The 15,800-nt window shown below is 38.2% G+C and overlaps 1 protein-coding gene across 1 annotated transcript in view; it reads left to right on the top strand.

Moving 5' to 3' along the window:
- Positions 1 to 2,295: 2,295 nt before the first annotated feature.
- homer2 (homer scaffold protein 2) overlaps positions 2,296 to 15,800 on the top strand; it is a 38,628-nt gene continuing 25,123 nt past the window's right edge. The window contains exon 1 of the mRNA XM_061247115.1: positions 2,296 to 2,761. Within this exon, the coding sequence (XP_061103099.1) occupies positions 2,751 to 2,761 (11 nt within the window). The 5' untranslated portion in view covers positions 2,296 to 2,750. The remainder of the gene's footprint in view (positions 2,762 to 15,800) is intronic.

The following is a 15,800-nucleotide window of genomic DNA, read 5'->3' as shown; positions in this document are numbered from 1 at the left end:
ATCACTTTTATTCTAAATGGCTTGACAAGCAGTGTGAACAACAATGGTGTACTTTACACTAATGGAGTTATTGTTGCACAATAAACTAATGGATCTTAAAAAAATAGAATACCAAAATACTCATTAAAGAGCTGCAACTAGCATCACCTAAAGCACCAACTTCACTGAATTAACAACTGCCATGGAAATAGAACAAAAACAGATGTTAAGTGTTAAACCAACCATGCAGTGCATTTCATCAAATGCAAATTAATTGGAATGAGCCCTGAGTGTAATATGAAATAATGACTGTGCTTCAGCTACAATTAAGACTTTTTATTCTGACATCTTAGGCAAGGCATAGGCTGCATTATTTTCCTGCACATTTTACCAAGTTTATTTGTGGGGCTCTTCTGAAGGTGCCGAGGACTTTGTCCTGACTCCGGCCTACATTGTCCTTCCTACATACAGCCCATAATTCAGTCCTACATGCCAGCCTGACCACTCCACTCTGCTGCAGTCAGGCGACTTGCACTTCCTGTCATGTGTGAATGGTTCTCTCTCGTCCTGAACATGGCGCTGCACTACACTAGCTTTCCAGTGGTGGAATGACCTCCCTATGCCTCTACATAGGGAGGTCAGTCACTGCTCAGTCACTGCTTATTTTCCATTGTGGTCTCAAGACACATCTCTTAACCTTCCTGTTATGTTAAGAGTTTATGACCACTTTTATGTTTGGGGTCAAGTTGACCCCAGCAGTTTAGATAAATGCAAAAGTATTGCACCTGAAATATTTTTACACTTTGTGTGTGACCTTTTTATTATCTCCCAAATTACTAGCCTTTTATCCATAAATATGAACAATCTGTGAGAAACATCTCATTTTAGAGCCTGGGGTATAGGAAGTGAAAGTTTGGCACCTGTATGGGAAAGTGCCACCAGAATCATCCACAAGGAAATTTGAGATAAAAAGAAAAATGGTTGTATATTTTCATGTCAAAATAAAATAAAACACATGTACTTGTTGGTATAGGACTTCTGAAAACAAAGTATTATGTTTATTGCATATTTATTATTTAAAAAATCATACAGTATCAAGATTAAAAAATGGTTTTTAAGAGATGTCAAACACTGAATGGGCTCAAATTGACCCCAAACATAAAAGGAGGGTCAAGACTGTACCATACATAACTCTAACACTACTCCTTCAGGATTACCATACGTCTAGTATTGCTCTCACATATCACTTGTATCTTGATGGTCTAGCACATTCATGTTGCACTTATATCTTCATCTAGGACTTTGATGCAGCACTTGTATCTTCATGTTGCTGTTGTAGCTCTTTAAAATATCTCTTGTGCCTCACTTCTAGTTTATGACATGACATGGCTTTGCTTAAGGTGTGAACTACACTTGATGTCCATGGCTATGGATGACTGATACTTTAGAATTAAGAATTGTACCTTAATTAGCTGTCCTGCATCCAGTAGTTGTTCCAATCACATTCTGTATGCACTTGGATAAAAGTACAATGTGAATAATGGTGTATTAATTTAATTTAATTTTTATAAAGCCCAATTGCTAAATATTTGTTGTAGAATGCAATGATAATTTGAATGTAAACACTACAATTAATTTTAAAAGTCAAGTCACTTATATGCTTTAAGATGGCAGAAGGGAAGTTCATACAATTATCCTGATTCAGAGTAAAATGCCCAGTGTTAAATCAACTGAACCCGCAACATACTCTATTAGAATTGAATTAATACTGGATATTTCACTGCGTAGTGTGTTACGTGAGCTGAAATGAGCAAAAATAAAACGTTCTCTAAGGTTAAAATGATTGTTCATGTCCCAGTCAATATATATAATAGTATAATAGATAGCAGCCTAATATATTTACTGAGGTGTGATATGAGATATCCACTATATTTCTTGCAACAGATCACATAAATTGTTGTGGATGATGATGATGATGATGATGATGATATGTGAATTCAAATTCGTTCATGAGAAAGATTAAGAGTGATGGGCATCAAGAATAGGCTGTGTGAAAGGTAGTCTAGTCTGTATTACATTTGAACTCGATAGATAGTTGCGACGTAGCGTAATTCCTTTTAGTTCATTAAGATCATGCTTCAATTCATTCTGCTCAATATCAGTTTCTTCGTATGGACGCATCAAATGTCGAAAGAGCCCGCTTCACAATACCCTGTTAGGTTATCGCCCCTAGAGACTTCGCCTGAGCTTTTAGATGTACAATGTGTGGGAGGCTGCTGCGAGCAGGTGGGATCCGCTCAGTGTCGCTGCCGCTACTCTGTCTATGCTTCACTTGTAACACAAGCCCATCGGGGAGCGTAGCTTAACTACCAGCGCAGAAATGTGTGAAACAATGTAATAGACTATATTTTAAAGGCTTGACATTTTACTTAGTCCACGCGTAAAAATACAAACAGTGGAGTAGTTCGTTTTATCAGAATCAGAAATAATCGTTAAATGGCACACGCTTCCGTGGGAAAAAGAGGAAAGGCTTGATAACGACGAATATTTAGCCAGTTCTCCGTACAAGACTGTGAGTCAGACTCATATTTCAGTTCTAGCTATCAATGTTGCTGGCTGCTTGAAGCTGGGGGCCCGGTATGGACTCAACAAAGAGCTTGTGCCAGGAGTGGATTTAATTCATTGATCACAGTTTGTTTCGAAACGCACTAAACCTGCCGAAGTTCATCTCAGTAACCTTTCTGGACAACGGAAGGTTGTTTTGAAAGTCTATGGAAATGGGGTGAGTAGCTTATCAGACAGAACCCGAATCACTTGCAATGAGAGCATAAACGAATGACAGTTCCTACCTATCGAAATACTTTCACACGCTATTAATTAGCAACGTTAGAAATAGTCTTCAGCACAGAAAGCCTACATACATGGTTTCACGAGAAAATATACCACACATAGTCTATACTTGCATTTGCTAAATTTGTGATATAACGTTAGCCTAACACTTTTCCTTAAGAGTCATTGTTAAACCTGCACATACCATTTATGCAAATTGAGGACAGGTTGTTCCTGGTTTGCGTAGAATTCATTTGATGATTGGAAAACCTATATAAAGTTCAGCTTTAATATTTCATGTTTAGGTATAAAATATGTAGGTATGCATTTGTACCATTTAATCAGCAAAACAATTTTTTTAGTCATATGAGATTGGATCTCGAGCGGATCTTGGTGAAGCATATCAAGTAATAATGTACTTTTCATAAGTTATAACGTGATGTGTTCAAACGTCGATTTGCACACACGCGCACACACACTATAGGTCCAGACATCTAGCCGACCTGTTTGCTTTTGTAAGTGTCTTATCTATCATAGAAAAATGCATCAGGTGGAATAACAGAAAGGTAATTTACAGATGTCATGCAGATGTAGCGGGGAAAACTATTCACCTGTTCTTTGATGAATAACTTGTGGTTGACTAAATGGTCGCAATTTAATGTGGGAGCATTTTAGTGGGCTGTTAAGAGCTATGTTTCTTCAAGCAGACTACGTTAAACCACCAACTGAGCTCTGGACGCATATTTATTTTAGAACTTAGGCTTCGGAGCAACGTAGTCTACATTTGCTAATGCCGTTAGATTTCTTTGATAAGGTCAACAGATCATAGGCCTGAACAAACATTTGCATGAAGCGGAGGTAGTGCTACTCATTTTGCAGAGAGTGTTAAGAGATGACCTCTCCAGTTTTACGAATCGGACAAATCGGAGACAGATTCAGAGGATTACCTCCTCTGTGTCCTGTAATCTTAATTTTTTAATAAACTATTAGAGAACCACTTTACTTGAACCCCTAGCAATAAGGCTGACATAACACTGTCATACACAGGACGTAACAGCTGTCAAAGATGGCATAACAGATGATGTCGGGTTATATAAAATCTGTCATAACATTTACAGATGAATGTCTTTTGTCATTTGACATCAACTGACATCATTTGTTATGCCACCTTGTGACAACTGTTATGTAATGTGCATGATAGTGTTATGTCTGCCTTATGGCAAGTGGTTCAATATGAAGCTGAATATCTAGCCTAAGTACAGCTGTCGTATTCTGTCCCCTGACTGCACCTGTGAAATTTCTGTCGTCAGTCAGAAATGTCAGTGCACAGGTGGGCCTGCATTTCACTGAAGGCCACAGCGGTGCTGTTTGTTTCTGAATGAGTTCTACATACTTAGAATTACAGGTGAGTCTTGATTGACATGTTCTTTAAGGCTTCCTGGAAGCAAGGCATTCAGTTATTGTGACCGTTCTCTTTGTACTTCTGAGTAAAAATGTTCTGCAGTTCTGCTTTTGGTCATATTGATGTTTTCTTACTGTTTATAGAACTTAAAACACATTTCATGGAAATACAAGAACATACTGTAGTCCCTAGTAGTGAAAGCAGTATTGTTCAAACCAAAGGTAAGCAACTGTGGGGCAAATATAAAAAGTATCCTTCTTTAGAGTTTGATGTAAAATGTTTCTTACTCCAGAAAATCTGAAATCTGTTGTCTCCAGAAATCAACTACAGCACGTAGGAAATCCATGCAACTTCCATCCAAACGTCAGGCTTGAGTAACTATATACATATTCATTTAATCTACTGTATAATATTAATGCAGTCCCATTTTCAGTATCAGTTTCATCACAACAACATGATTTATGTCTTTACTTCTGACTTATTTTTTAAATTACATTTGCCCATGTAGCTAGAAACCTGTTTTAGTACTCTCATTTGGCGATAACCTGTAGTGCTTTTTATTATATTTTTATTGGCCCACTACCACCCACACCCCCCCTCAAAGAAGCACAGCTTTATTTACACAGTTACAAGAATGTTTTATATACATACAGTCGCTGACCACCCACCCCCAACCACCGTTGTCCATACACAAACAAAAAACAACAATGGATCTCCTTTTACAGTAAAAATAATTTGGATAAAAAACTGTAATGCTTAAACAAGACAGCAGTCTTGGAAGAGGAATTACAAATGCTATAAGAGAATTCCTGGATAGATTTCATGTGAAAATTTCCCTGAATGCATTTGCTCAGGTGTAGTGAGAGGGCCCCTCATCTTGTAGACGTTGTCAAAACTAATTTTCTTGAGGCAAAATTAGTGACATTTTCTCAATGGTGATGGAACTGCATAGTTCAAAGCTGTAATGTCATTTCACAAAATGAAGGCAGGTGGATGTTATAGTACATCATTATGTTTGGGATGATTAAATTGCATTGCATTTAATAAGATTGCTTGAACGTGAACAGACTGCATTGAACGGACAGCCACTGACCTTTTAGCTAATTAGGCACCTGAAGGTGCTCTACAGTACAATGCCTCTGGATGCTGCAAACACAGAAACAATATATTTCAGATGAATTTCTTCAAATTACCAATGCTATTATTAAATTCAGACATTTGTTCCTAACTGTGTGATCTGTCCTTTTTTAAATAAATATAACTGATAATCATTTTTAAGTTTTTTTTAAATTAAGGGGTCAGAGTCTATTTGGTCATTAGGCTGATAAATAAACACTGTCCTTCAAGCCCATTCATGTTGAGGTCATGATGAATGGAAAAAGAATGGCATTGCAGTATCCCTTTTCTATTTTTATTTTTTCGCCCCTTCCTTTGCTTGCTCTATGTTTGTCTTGAAGAAGATTACAAATGAACCACATGGTTCACTGATCTCTTGCTCTGTGTGATTCCATTATTCTCTGTCTCTGCTGATCATCTGTCCTGTCAACCGAGCTGTGGAAATTTTAATTAGCAGGGATGGGCCCTTAGTCATGGACAAAGGCAAATTTTGGATGATCAGTGAGCTCATGAAGATTAGATATGGTATACTTTATTGAACCCCGGGGGTAATTTGTCCTCTGTATTTGACCCAACCTAGTTACTTAGGAGCAGGGGGCAGCTACAGTGCAGCACCCAGGGAGCAACTCCAGTCCTGAGGCCAGAGCCTCAGGACTGTCAAGGGCAACGCAGGAATAAACCTAACCTGACATGCATGTCTTTCATGAAAGATTTGATTGCCAGGCACGGGGCTGAATTAGGTTAGTACAGATAGTTAGGTTAGTTTGGCCATAGAGAGACGCTGCCTTGTTCCTATATTCCGTCTGGCTGACGGTCATTATACACAGGAGACATTATACATTGAGGAGAAACAGGGAGTCATGTCACCTCCAATATTTTCATTTGAATAAATTGCTACACTACTAGTGAGACTTGATGTTTGACTATGCGAGACTAGGTGGTCCAGCAATGAGTCTCCCCCAAATTTTAAACTTATGCATATGAGATTATATAATATATTTTGGTTGGCAGATTGCATTATCTAGGGCTTGCTTATGATTCACATGGTACCTGTTTGTCAAGTTTGGATAGGGATTCGGGTGAAGTATGTTGCAACAGCAGTGCCCTATCTGGAACTAGGACTGTAGTCACACTATTTATCATTACAGTATTTCAAATAAATCAGATATCCAGCTATATGAATTCATGCTCACAACATCCCTGTAGGAACCTACTGCTATGCATTACAATTGTTGGAATAGGTTGCGCGAGACAGTGTTGGAAGATTCCTCTTTTTAAGCAGCAGAAAGATGGCTCAGCCAACTGAGAGGTGGCGTTAAGCTAATCATGATACAAGTGACTGTGCTAACATAAAGTGGCACTTTCCATTCAGCTACCTCAATGTTACATGTCTCAGACTCCCTCTGTTCTCAGAGCTGCACTGCAAGAAACAAAACAAATGAAAAAACAAGTAATATTTTATTGTGACTTTTTTGCTAAATAATATTTCCAAGACAGTATGACTCATTTAAAGACTTGCCAGTGGATAATCAACACATTTCACTTGTCAAGCAAATCTCATCTGAAGATTTGCCAATGAAATCAGAATATTTCACTTGTCAAGCAAACATTAACTTACTGTAAAAAAATATATATAATAGAAATTTCTTGTTACATTTCAACATTGTTAAATTTCTTGTTAGACAGTTTGTGCAGTGAGTGTGTTTAAACAGAGCATAGCGTGAGGTGGACTTTCTTTCTCATTCTCTGCCAGGGTCAGAGATACTATACTATTATGATTATAGGCTGGTTAAATGTAGAAAATGCCCTGAAGTTGGTATCGCTTTATTTTACAGCCCATTAAATACCAGCTACTTAATAGGTAAATAAATAAAATTTAAAGTACTGTGAAATGGGCTGAAAAACATATTTCCATAGCACTTACATATGGTACTTACTGACTTTATTTCATAGTACTAAAATGAAAGCAGTCACCTAATCATTACACGAGTAGGTATGTATTTTCCCAGTAAATACTAGATAATTAACGGGCTGTAAAAGAAAGTCTTTAGGGAACAAACAGTTAGGGCGACAGAGATCTATCTATTGCCTGGGTCTGTGGATCGCTTTCTATTTCAGGGCAGGCTATACAATAAAAGAGTGGTGTGAATATGAGCACACAATGCCAATTTCAGCTGTGGACAATCTGACCCATCCACTGTCATCAGCCAGCGGTGACCTTCTCTGTACCTTCATGCCAATAGTCATACTATTAAAAAAACTGTGTTTCTCGGACTCTACACCAGGAATAATCATTCTAATCATAATGTGTTTCTTCTGTATTTTGCTCTGACTTTTACATACACACAGTTTTCTTAATTGAGACTTTTTTCTTGTTCTGAAAAGAAGAAGTGTCTTATCTGATATTCATGATGTACTCTGCCACCGGGCAATAGCCAGCACCACTTTTCCTCTGGGTGTCCTTATGCTGAAAGGTCTGGTCTACTGAAAATTTAGTGCAATCTGTGCTTACAAAGATTTCCAGTAGAAATTCATTTTGCCGTATGTCATATTACCATGGAGGATCAATTAAATGAGCACAAACTTTCTGTCATTGTACATGATTGATTTTTCATGCCGTTTACCATTTTTGCCTATCATCTGTCGAAGGCTTAGAGACCAGGCCCTTTTGACCTAAATATATGTTAACCTAAATGATACAGGCTTTCATGTCAGCTTTAACTCAACTGTAACAATGCATTCATTATTATTAATGCATTATTCACAGATTAAACGCTATCCCCTCTTTCCCCAGCAGTTCCGCAGCAGTGTGAGAATAGCTGCTAATGTATGCATCGCATGCCCCTGGTTATGCATATAGCTCCTAGCTATGCTCCTTTTTTAAGAGAAGCAACTAAAATGCGCTGTGTTGTGTTTGCTAATGTTGGAGGGCCAGTATTTTCCTATATTGAAGTGCAGCACTATAGTGGCAATATAGTGGCACAATAGTTTGCCGTTAACATACTTAATATACACTTAATGAGCACTTTATTAGGTATTTATTAGACATCGTTTTTAGACTTTGAAAACTCTAGAGACTAGTGTGCGTGAAAATCCCAGTAGATCAGCAGTTTCGGAGATACTCAAACCACCCTGTCTGCCACCAACAATCATTCCACTGTCAAAGTCACTTAGATCACATTTTTTCCCCCATTCTGATGGTTGATGTGTACATTAACTGAAACCTGTATCTACATGATTGTATGCCTTGAACTGCTGCTACACAATTGCCTGATTAGATAATCGCCTGAATAAGTAGGCGTAATAAAGTAAAAATGTTCCTAATAAAGTGCTCAGTGAGTGTACATTCTATATATAATATACATTATATAAATATATGATATAATGCATTATAAGGTATAATATGCTGAATAGGAAAGTACTATTTTGGTTCTACATTTGTTCCAAATGTGTTACTGGAGTGTAGTTAGGCTACTGTACTATACCTGTTGTGATAGTGGCATTAACACAACGAATGCCTACTAATTGTACAATTGTCCGTAGGTGTGGCCAATGTTCCTTCTGCTTTAATCCATACATTCCTGTTGCAATGCTAGTGTGCTGTGCACTGGAAGTTCTAAGCCTATTGTTTGTGATGCACTGTGCGTAGAGGTAAGGCTGCTCCATTATAGCCTGGCTGGTCTTCACTGGGGGGAGTCTGTTGTTTCTCACCATCTCCGTGGCATGCTGTTAGTCTCACTTGTGGGGTGATGACAGATGGGTGTCTTTCTCACTAATCGCAGCCAGTCAGTAAATTTTTAAAATTGGGTTATTGCTTCCGCCCAAAGCGCCGCTATTGCGTTCAGAGCTGAAGAAGCGTGTTCATCATCATTCTCAAGGCTCTCAAAGCAGCATGCTACAGATCATCCTCGACTATGCCTTCAGGAAAATCTATTGGTTTTGTGCAGTGCTCAATTTCAGTTTTGTCGGGGTGCCAAAAGAGTGTTGTTTCTCCATTGCTGTGGTTATGTCAGAGCAGCAGCTGATCGTGAATGTGTCACAGGTGCATATCACATTTCAGGTAAGGCCTTTTGGCTAATGGGGTGTACTGCATTCTTTTCCAGCCCTCTTGCATGCCCCAGTACAGTATCAAATAATGTCATGTCAAGTCCAGCTGCTCTGATATTTGTGCTGTCAGCCCGTGGCTTGGCAGTGGACCTTGTTCACTGAGATTTGTGCCGTTTGGTTTTATAACACTCCTTTGCATGTTAATTTGGAGAGTCACACAAATGCTCTGGGCAGCAGGCTTGTTTGAAGTGAGTCTTCACATTGCATTCAGTATGTTACCACTTTACTCCTGCTCGCATACATTGGTCTTTGACCTGAATATAATAGTCTTCTTGTTCAGTATAATTCAGGGTTAATACATGTTGAGCATGTTTTTCAGGGCTCAGGGGACAAATAGTCATTTTAGCAATAGTCTCTGCAACAGAGGATCCCTGGTTGTACATTTACAGTTATTTTAGCTGACGTTTTTATCCAAAGGGCCTTACTCAAGGGCCCAACAGCTGCATGGATCTTATCGTGGCTACACCAGGGCTTGAACCACCAACCTTCCGGGTCCCAGTCATGTACCTTAGCCGCTAGGCTACAGGCTCATTGCGTGTTGTTATGCTGCAAAGCTCTCTCAATCGGCATGGTAAAATAACAACTGCACACATGGTTTCCAGAATGTGTCAGAGGCAAACATATGTATAAACAATTTACAAATAGACAATAATTGTGACTGTGACCAGGATGATTGATGGAAGCTGCAAGCGTGAATCAAAACTGTCTTCACAAGTCTACACAACTGTCTTTAAGATTAAGACTTATTTCTACATTAAATTTCCACATTAAATTATACATTAGTTTTAGAACTAATTGTTTATTTGACTGCACTCAGTTAAAGTTGGAAATGTGGCTACTAGAATATTAACTCATGATAGAATTCACCCATTTAGTGTGCATTGTGTCATATAGTAATTGTGAATATTTTACATAGTTATGTATGAATTATGGCAAATTGCACGACTGCTGCTCTAACAGATAATTAGAGTATGTATCGGAATAAGGCACTTTATAAATGTGGTTGTTTATTCTTATCTATGGTGGTATAATCATATGTATTTTACTTGACTGTACTGTACACAATTGTTGTAATTGCTTACCAAACAACTTTGTCATTGTGAGCTGTAACATAGTAAAAGGTCAAGTATTTACAGTGGAGATAGCAGCAGAATACATTCAAGAACAGATATTCCTTGAGCTAGTCAAAACATTTATATTTGGTTATTAAACTGAAAGTAAATATGGATTAAGTAGATCTGTCCGGCTAATTGTGTGTACATTCCTCAGAGAGAGATTGCAAACTGATGCTGGTTATTTCTCTTCTGTTGCAGCTGATGTTTTTGTATGACACAGTAGCTTTTAATTCATTTTACAGTAAATGCCAGTGAGATGCGTTCAGTTGTGTCCTGTGTTTCATGAGATTAAGGGTAATGGATAACCTGTGTTGTGTCAATTGTTTTGTGTATCAATGCTTATTTTTTGTAAAGACTATTTTTGCATATTGTGAATTTTGAGGGGATTTTTTTTAAATTGCACTTGAAAGGTTGTTGCTACAAAAACTGAATCGAGTCTGTCAATCACTCCCACTTGCCACCTGTTTGATACCTTTGCCAATGGGCCCAACTTAATTAAAAAACAAAAATGTTTCATATTCAGGAACAAATATAGGAAATTCTATTTGATTTACCTTTTTCCTTTAATTATTGATTTGGAATAAATACATTTGGAAATTGACAACAAGTAAATTGTGAAAGGAGGCACTGTGCCAATCTGAGTAGCATCATTTTCTCGATTACAGTACATTTATATATTATAGTATATTTATTCCAGAAATTCTCCACAACCATTTTGTTTGTGCCGGATGCAATAAATAAGTTGAGTATGCTCTCTCAGCCTATTTATGCTAGCAGGGTGCATTGGAAGACAGATGTCAGTATTAGTATTAGTATTGTTTAAACTGGAGTGTGTTTGATCCTATTCAGATAATAGTATTCTATATGTCCTTTCTGCTAAAACCATAGCATGAAATGTAAAGGCCAGAGGAATATGGTGAGATGTCGTGAGATCAGTTTCTTCAATAGTTTTATTTTAAATCTCAGAATTCTGGAAAAAAAGACGTGTTTATTCATAAACCATCTATGGTATTTTTCTTTAATATTGGGATTTTTTTTGTTTTCTGTATCATGAACTATTTAACATTTTTGTAATTTTCTCAGCATTTTTAACTAAACCTAATATGGACTGCTATGAAGCCATGATCATTTTGTCTTGAGGTTTGCTGGTCTTGGTTTGTTTTTCCAAAAGGGAGAGAGTAATCAGTTTTATTTAGCGTCAATGGCTCAGTGCATTCATGATTGGAATTTTGTGTCGGATTTCACCTTGATGCATTTTTTATTACTCTTGTTCTTGAATCTCAGTGTGAACTGGTAATGTTTGGACCCAGCTAATCCCAGCTTTATAGATAGCTGGCCTTAAAATAAAGGTCTTGGGTTCTTGTGCGTCTCCCATCTCTGCTATGATTCTTGTTTTCTTTGGGTTAAATGAGGTGAGTGTCAAGGGAATGCTCTAACATAACAGCATCTAAAAGAGACAATGAAGAAATTCCCTTTTTGAAATGGGTGTTTCACAAAAACAAAGACATTTCACAAGAAAAATATGTGTCTCACAAAACATACTGTCCTGCTAAATTTTGGCTTGTGCAAACCCTGGCTTTCATCCTAAATTCTTAAGAAACACAAGCTATTCTTTTCACCGCTATCGCACATTTGGGCAGTTAACAAAACGATCTTGTGAAACAGTGTCTGAACAGGAGTTCTCTTTTTGTCAGATATTTCAGGATCAGAACGATATTTCAGGATCAGTCTCATGTTTCTTTATTCCTTGAAATGTGTTGCTACCACCCACAGCGCCACAGAGATGTAGGCAGACATTTCCCCTGAGAGCAAGCCTATGTTGTTCCAAAGCTGTGCACGTATACTCGGTCTTTTATTTTGTTTTGATATAAGATGAAGGATAAGTTATTTACTGAATGTACTGCCGATGTAAACTGCATTGGTCATTGGTCCCTAAATTTCACTTGAAGACTTAAATGTACTTAAATGTTCTTTAACTGGTGATCCCCTAACCCTGCCAAGCTGTGTTCAGGAAGAAAGATCTGGAGCAATAGTATGTAACTGTCAACTAAATTCAGACCTAGGGGTAGCATCTAGAGGGCAGAAGTTGTTGGCTGCTCAAACTTAAATGCAGCTCGAAGGATGTTGTGTCACAAATAGGACCTCAGTGGAACTGAGTCCTGAAAATCTCTTTCAAAATTGAAAGCATTGAAAGTATACATACAAACTTAAAAAGATGTTGGTTCCATTTTTATATTTTCTTGTCAGACGTAATCATGTATGCACTGTTTGTGCAGAGTAATCGATAATGGACGGACAGGGGCTTTTTCTGTTGCATTGCTTCCCTTTTACAAGGGAAATGTCCCTCATGGGCCTGAGAGTGTGTCTCCTTTCAGGTATCTCCTGTATTCAGGCTGCCTCTCTGTCTTGCTGTGGGGAGAATGATTATGGACTTGCGTCCAGTTTCATTCGCCACTATTTCATGGAGTATTCACGTGAGCAAATTCTTTAAAAACGTTAATTTTCTACCTTAGCTGATGTATGACCTGAGAGCAGCTGACCTTTCCATTGCTCCCTCTGCTCAGAGCCTGCGTGTCTGTATCTAGAAATAGTGTCCATGAAGGTCATTCAGTGGTCCTGGTGTGGTGTTCCTGGCTTACTGGGGACACGAGAGGATTTAGATAAAAAACACAACAGCGATCTGCATAAAGGGTATTATTTCAAAAACAGATCAAGGATTAAGGTTAGCATTAAAGGGGGCAGTGAATTTTATTTAGGAATGGTGGTCGGTCATCCTGGGATAGGCATGGCTCTGTTATCCCGTTGACCTGTGGGTTTCCTGGGAGTCCATCCGGCACAATACTCTGTGATACGAGGAATAGCATCCACACCCACAGACAGGAGCTATTATTCTCACTTCCCTGAGGCAGACCCAGCATTGAAATGATGTTGGACTTTTTTCTATTGAATCATCACATAAGTCATGGCTGGGCTTTTTGTAGAGTGTACTTGAACACGCAGCCCGTAAATAAACCAAATCCATCGCTGCAGGAATAAAAGCTCTGTATTTTACTGAAAGGCTGCACAAGCTTTATTTGAAGTTAGGAACTGTTTAGTCATATGAATTATTATGCCGCAAGCTTTGGTTTATGCAGGATACTACTGAGTGAGAAAGAGGAGCTTGTCATATGAATTCCACTAAAGCCATCCAAGTTCTTGTTATCTGAACAGACCAGGCTGTTGCCCAGACTGATTTGTCACAAATCTGTTCAGCCGTGTTTGTGGGGCTTTGGTTCTGTGGGTGCACTGGCTTGGTCTGGTTGGAGTTAATGCTGTCTGGTAGTGACCGGTAGACCTGTGCTTGTGTTGCTGTGTGCAGGAGTGTCACTTTTGTATCAGTTCATCAGTCCTGTGTCCTTAAAGTTTAAAGCCTTCTTCATTTCATAACTGTGCTTGCTTTGGCCTCAGAGCATGGAAATGTCTTTGTTAATAATTTGACGTTTATCCTGCTTATAATTAAATATTTCAGTGCCTTTACAGTATGTTTCAGTCATTATTATTATTGTTATTATTATTATTATTATTATTATTATTATTATTGTTCTTATGATTATGCTTATTATCATCATTTTCATTATTACTCATAATGCCAGCATCTTTATTAATGCAGCTGGACCATTAAATTGACAGGGATTTCACATACATTACCATAGCTCTATATTTATTTACCTCGTTTTACCATTTTAATGACTAAATTGTTGCAGCTTTTTAATTTAGTTCTTTGGACAGCATTGTGACTTTCAGAACCTGTAATTATTCTGAAATTACCAATAAATAAAATGATAGAATATGCATGCAAAACATGTTTGCTTTGTTGAAGTTTTGAAGAAAATGTCTGGGTTAATTGAGTATGCTAATGGGACGCTAAGCAGTTCCAGTCATGCATTCGTAAGCACCTGGGTACATTTCAGACTAAACCTTTATATACAAGTTCATTATCACCTTACAGTAAAATAATCTGTGACTGTTATAGTTCATGGACTGCATTTATATAGCACTTTTCTCCAAAATGCTTTACAATTAACAGTCACATACCAATGGCAAAAGGTTGCCATACAAGTCACCAACCAGCGCATCAGGAGCAATTGGGGGTTAGGTGTCTTGCTCCTATCCCTATTCTGCTCAGGGGCCTGTTCAACAAAGTAGGATTATGGAGTTAGCCGGATAACTGCATTGAGTAAAACCTGGACCATCTCAGATCCAGAACAGAGATTGCAGTAAAAGAGCTGTGCCAGGTTTTACTCAGTGCAGTTATCCAGCTAACTCAGTAATTCTGCTTTATGGAACGGGCCCCAGGAGTCGTGAAAAAAACAAGTTGAGTTGCCTAATGTAGAAATATGTTTGTGTAGAGCCAGCCCTAGTGTCCGGTTGGCTCTGTTTGGTTTAGATTTTAATGATTCTAATTGGCCCTTTCTCAGGGGTGAGTTGAATCCTTCTGTTCTGTCACATGATGAAGAGGTCAGTTAAAGTGCTAAAGACATGATTCCTGCAGGTGAAGTCTAATCAGTCCTGTGGTATGCCTACTTTTGAACAAATTTTGTCAGTTGTAGACACAGCAGCAATACATTCCAACAACTCTTCTTCTTCCTATCATTCAGGTCTGTGTACATTTGCTGATATGAGCAAATCTTTTAACCGTCACAATATAAAGAGGCAGAAGGAAAACAGAGTAAAATAATTAACTACCATCTCCACAGCAGGACTGACAGGCCCCTTTCCAGTTTCCTTCCTGGTGTCCATGATGCAAATAGTTACACCAGGGTATTTAAACACTCGCTCATCATCAGATGAGAGTCATTTTCAGCTGTTGCATGTGTTATGTACACGACGCTTCAGGGAAAAGGAAGGTGCTGATGCACAAATAGCTCTCTGTTGCCATGAGGGATTATGGGTAATGTTACATTAGCACTTGCGAGAGACCTTTGTAGGTAACTGAGGACTTTGTGGTCTTTGTAAAGAGTATGTGATTGTGCCATAGTTTGCCTAATTTACCCCAAGTGATCCCCATTTGCATTTCTATTTTATTATTCTGTACGGGAATAATGATTATTCATGTTATTGTTGATGTTTTACCCTCATTTAATTAACCTGCACTATTTTGCATTGAACGGTAATGTATCTTTCACCTACCTAGGGACTACAGATTGAAACTAGCCCTGTGCTGCCCTGTGCTGTCTTTTTTAAGAAAATAAATAAATAGTAGAGGTTAAGGT

The sequence above is a fragment of the Conger conger genome, chromosome 6 (genome assembly GCF_963514075.1).
Source record: "Conger conger chromosome 6, fConCon1.1, whole genome shotgun sequence".
Classification (NCBI taxonomy): domain Eukaryota; kingdom Metazoa; phylum Chordata; class Actinopteri; order Anguilliformes; family Congridae; genus Conger; species Conger conger.
Note: the sequence above shows the minus strand (reverse complement) of the source record. Positions and strands in the feature narration are given on the sequence as shown.